This window comes from Triticum aestivum, chromosome 3D, assembly GCF_018294505.1.
Source record: "Triticum aestivum cultivar Chinese Spring chromosome 3D, IWGSC CS RefSeq v2.1, whole genome shotgun sequence".
Classification (NCBI taxonomy): Eukaryota; Viridiplantae; Streptophyta; class Magnoliopsida; order Poales; family Poaceae; genus Triticum; species Triticum aestivum.
This window is the reverse complement of record NC_057802.1, coordinates 302,132,574-302,136,128: the sequence shown is the minus strand read 5'-3', so window position 1 is coordinate 302,136,128 and position 3,555 is coordinate 302,132,574. Positions and strand designations below refer to the sequence as shown.

Below are 3,555 nucleotides of genomic sequence, written 5' to 3'. Positions count from 1 at the left end.
GTAAAAAAACCAGATTTTTTTCAAAAATAAATAAATAGGTCGTTCGTGCCGACCCGTGGGCCTCACCTCGGCGGACGAGCACGGCCTATGGCGTGCCATGGGCCAGGCACGGCCCGCTTAGTCATGTGCCGGGCCAGGCCCATTACATGTCGGACACGCTTGCTCATGGGCCGGACCGTGAAAAGCGCCCGTTTGGGCAGCTATTTTCACTTGGCAAGAAGGCGCGGGTTTATAACAGCCGCAACAAGATCCGAGAAGACATCCACCCATCTCTTCACGCGGCCGGCCCGCCTAACTCTCACCTTGCCGCTGGGGGACGCTTGCTCCGCCCCGAAGCTTCCCTTCCCCAATTCCCCGCCGCGGCTGTTTCCGTCGCCGGTCAAGATGATGTCCGGCGGTGGCTACTCCGCCCTCGACGATCCCAAAGCCTCCGGATCCGTCCCGGTAAGTACTCATCAACCCCTCGCCCACCGTCCATCTCTTCTCGCGCCTCACCTCTCACGTCTCGCGCAGGCGGCGACGGGGCCAGATCCGCAGACCATCAAGTTCACCGAGTCCAACCTCCAGACCTTCCCACCCTCAGAAGCCAAGGGCAAGATCTCTGGCGCCTACCGTCCGCCCACTGACTCCGACGGTGAGATCAGATCTCCTCCTCTCTACTCTCTGCTCTGACATCGGATCTCCATCGCGGATCTGACTTTGTTCCAGCGGCTGTGCAGACACCTTCTCGTCCAAGGTTGGAGGGGGAGGCGGAGGCAGGGGTAGCGATGGTGGGTCGGACGATGCCGCGCAGGGCGGCTGGTTCCGGATGTTCTCCGTAGCGGCCTACAAGCCCTACTTCGACGTTGACACGTCCGATGTCGTGGAGAGGATCTGGGAGTCGGTCTTCCCCTTCCGCGGCAACTTCACAGAGAAGACTTCCGACAAACCCGACCTGTATGCTTTACCTGCATTCCCCTACTTTATTTATATATGTTGGTTTTATTCCTCTTGTTGATAAGATCTGTATGCTTGAGAATGAATGCGGCAAGAGTAATAACATGTTAGAATGCTTTAGTGTTTTTGCTGGACATGATTCCTGATACAATGTCTTCAGTTGTGGGATGAGAGTGTGTTGTTGATCTACTACTCCATGAACCAGTTCCTTCTGTGTCTGACTGTTCCGTAAGATCTGCGTTATGGTATAGTGGGATGTATTGCTCTTGATCCACCTGATCTCTACACGGATGATTAATGCCTGTGAAGAGTGGGAATGCTGTTAAGATGATTCCTTGGCCTTGAAAGTACTCCCTCCGTTCCAAAATAGATGACTCAACTTTATACTAACTTTAGTACAAAGTTGGGTCATCTATTTTGGAACGGAGGGAGTATCTTCTAATGGTAGGCCCTTTGTTTAGAAGAGGGAGCAGGGTTTATTTCTAGCACAGGACGTGAGATTGGTTGCTGTTGTTTTTTCTTATGTAAGTGGATTAAGTGGAATACTGGATATTTTCCTTTCATCCTTTGGTATCCTGATGGAAAGCTAATCGTTTAGTGGCAGATATTTCCTAGGATTATTTTCCTTTAATCACGTGTATAATTTATAGAAGCCTTGAAATATTCAAATGCTTACATGAAGGTTTCATTTCAGCTGTTTTGTAGACTTTCATTTCATTAATTTGTACCGCGATGCGAATGTATCTATCCTGATTCCTCCTACAGCGAATAATAATACAAGTCCTAATCATATCAAGTTAGGACAGTACTGGTTCACAACGATCAAGTGTTGTAACTGATAGTCCGATATGATCTAAAATAGCTTGTCATATGTGCAGAGTATCCTTTTCGGTGCTATCAACTATATTTCTGCCACCTATTTTATTGCCCATGTCTAAATTTCACAATAATAATAGGAGTCACACGTGCTTGTTTATATTAGCACTTCACCATGTTCTGATTTTTTCTAACCAGTTGATTCCGTGGAAGATTTATTTATACAGATAATTAAATTAACAATTCTTTTAATGAATGTTATATTCAGAATTCAATGAATGATTAAGAATTGAAAATTTGAACTTCTAATCAATTTACTTTGGAATTATTGACATGACTATAACTTGTTTTTAATAGGTATGGGCCATTCTGGACATGCACCACCCTGATTTTTGTTGCTGCTTCCATTGCCACGTTTGTCACCTACCTTTCCCACAAATGGCACAAGAAAGAGTGGACCTATGATATTAATCTGGTTACATGGTCTGCTGGCTTATTCTATGGCTATGTGACATTTGTTCCCCTTGGGTTATATGTCATTCTTAAGTACTTCTCAGCACCTGCTGGACTCGTGCAATTGTGGTGCCTATATGGGTACTCTTTGTTCATCTTCATTCCAGCCTCGGTAAGTACATCCTCAATATACAGATAGACTTTGAATTCTTTTTTGTTTGTTTAGCTTTCCATTTCAGTTAGATGTAAGTGTACTGAACTGTGATCAGTTTCAGTTTGCGGTATTTAAGTTATATATCTGATATGAACTCCTATATGGTTTGGTGTTGCCGATGACATGCCCTCTTTACCAGGCAAACCTGTAGTTTCTTTAAATGATCTTGATTTACTCCTGCCAACTTCAATGTCATAAACAAGTAAAAGGAGGGACAATTATTTTAACTCGGGACTAACATTTTTCTTTTCCATTTGTGTTGCAGCTACTGTCAATCGTGCCAATAGAAATATTCAGATGGGTTATTGCTGGTGTCGCTGGGTTTATGTCTGCTACCTTCGTCGCTGTCAATCTCCGTGCCCACATCTTAAACTCTGGGGAGCGGTGGTTTCTGATCGTTGCAGGGATATTCTTGTTGCAGTTGGGATTGGCTGTTTTGCTGAAACTTTATTTCTTTACGATAACTGTATAGGGAAATGGGGCCGCTTCTTGTATTAGTCAGAAATGAGCATGCAGTTCTCCATGTCGAGTTGATTCATTGATGTAATTTTCCAGGTATACATCCCACCTTATATGTGACACTCAGGAACGAACACATACCACTTCGTTAACCTCTGAAATCACAGAAATGGCAAAATGTCCTTCGGTTGTTACGGGGTTAAAGAGTATGTTCTGTGGTCTACTTTCTGTTCATTCACTTGAGATTAATATAATAATTCAGGTTTATACTAACTGCGGTTGTTCCTATGAAGTGTTGGTAAAAAAATATCGGACGTGTTTGCCGGACATGCTTAAGGTCCTGTACATTAATTCAGACACACTGTCTAGCAATCTTGGCTATCTGTATTCTGTAGCACCCAAAATTAGGAAATACCGAGCGGAGCAGGCTGTGTGCTCCTTCCTGCTCTTTCTGCAAGGCTGCTCCTTTTTTCTGCAAGGCTGCTCCTTCCTCTTGGAGGAACACCGAGCGGAGGAGGCTGTGTGCTCCTTCCTGCTCTTTCTGCAAGGCTGCTCCTTTTTTCTGCAAGGCTGCTCCTTCCTCTTGGAGGAACACCGAGCGGAGCAGGCTGCTCGCCGAGGAGACTCTCACATTAGGTGGGATCAACCACAAATTTCATATTTAGGCATTGTAAAAA

General features: G+C 45.0%; 1 protein-coding gene across 1 annotated transcript; it reads left to right on the top strand.

The window, feature by feature from the left end:
- The first annotated feature begins 210 nt into the window (after positions 1-210).
- On the top strand, positions 211-3,082 carry LOC123078543 (protein YIPF1 homolog). Its single transcript, XM_044501088.1, has 5 exons — positions 211-444; positions 514-634; positions 720-936; positions 2,110-2,377; positions 2,685-3,082. The coding sequence occupies exons 1-5, from the start codon at positions 385-387 to the stop codon at positions 2,889-2,891; spliced, it is 873 nt and encodes a 290-aa protein (XP_044357023.1). The 5' UTR covers positions 211-384; the 3' UTR covers positions 2,892-3,082.
- The last annotated feature ends 473 nt before the right edge of the window (positions 3,083-3,555 follow it).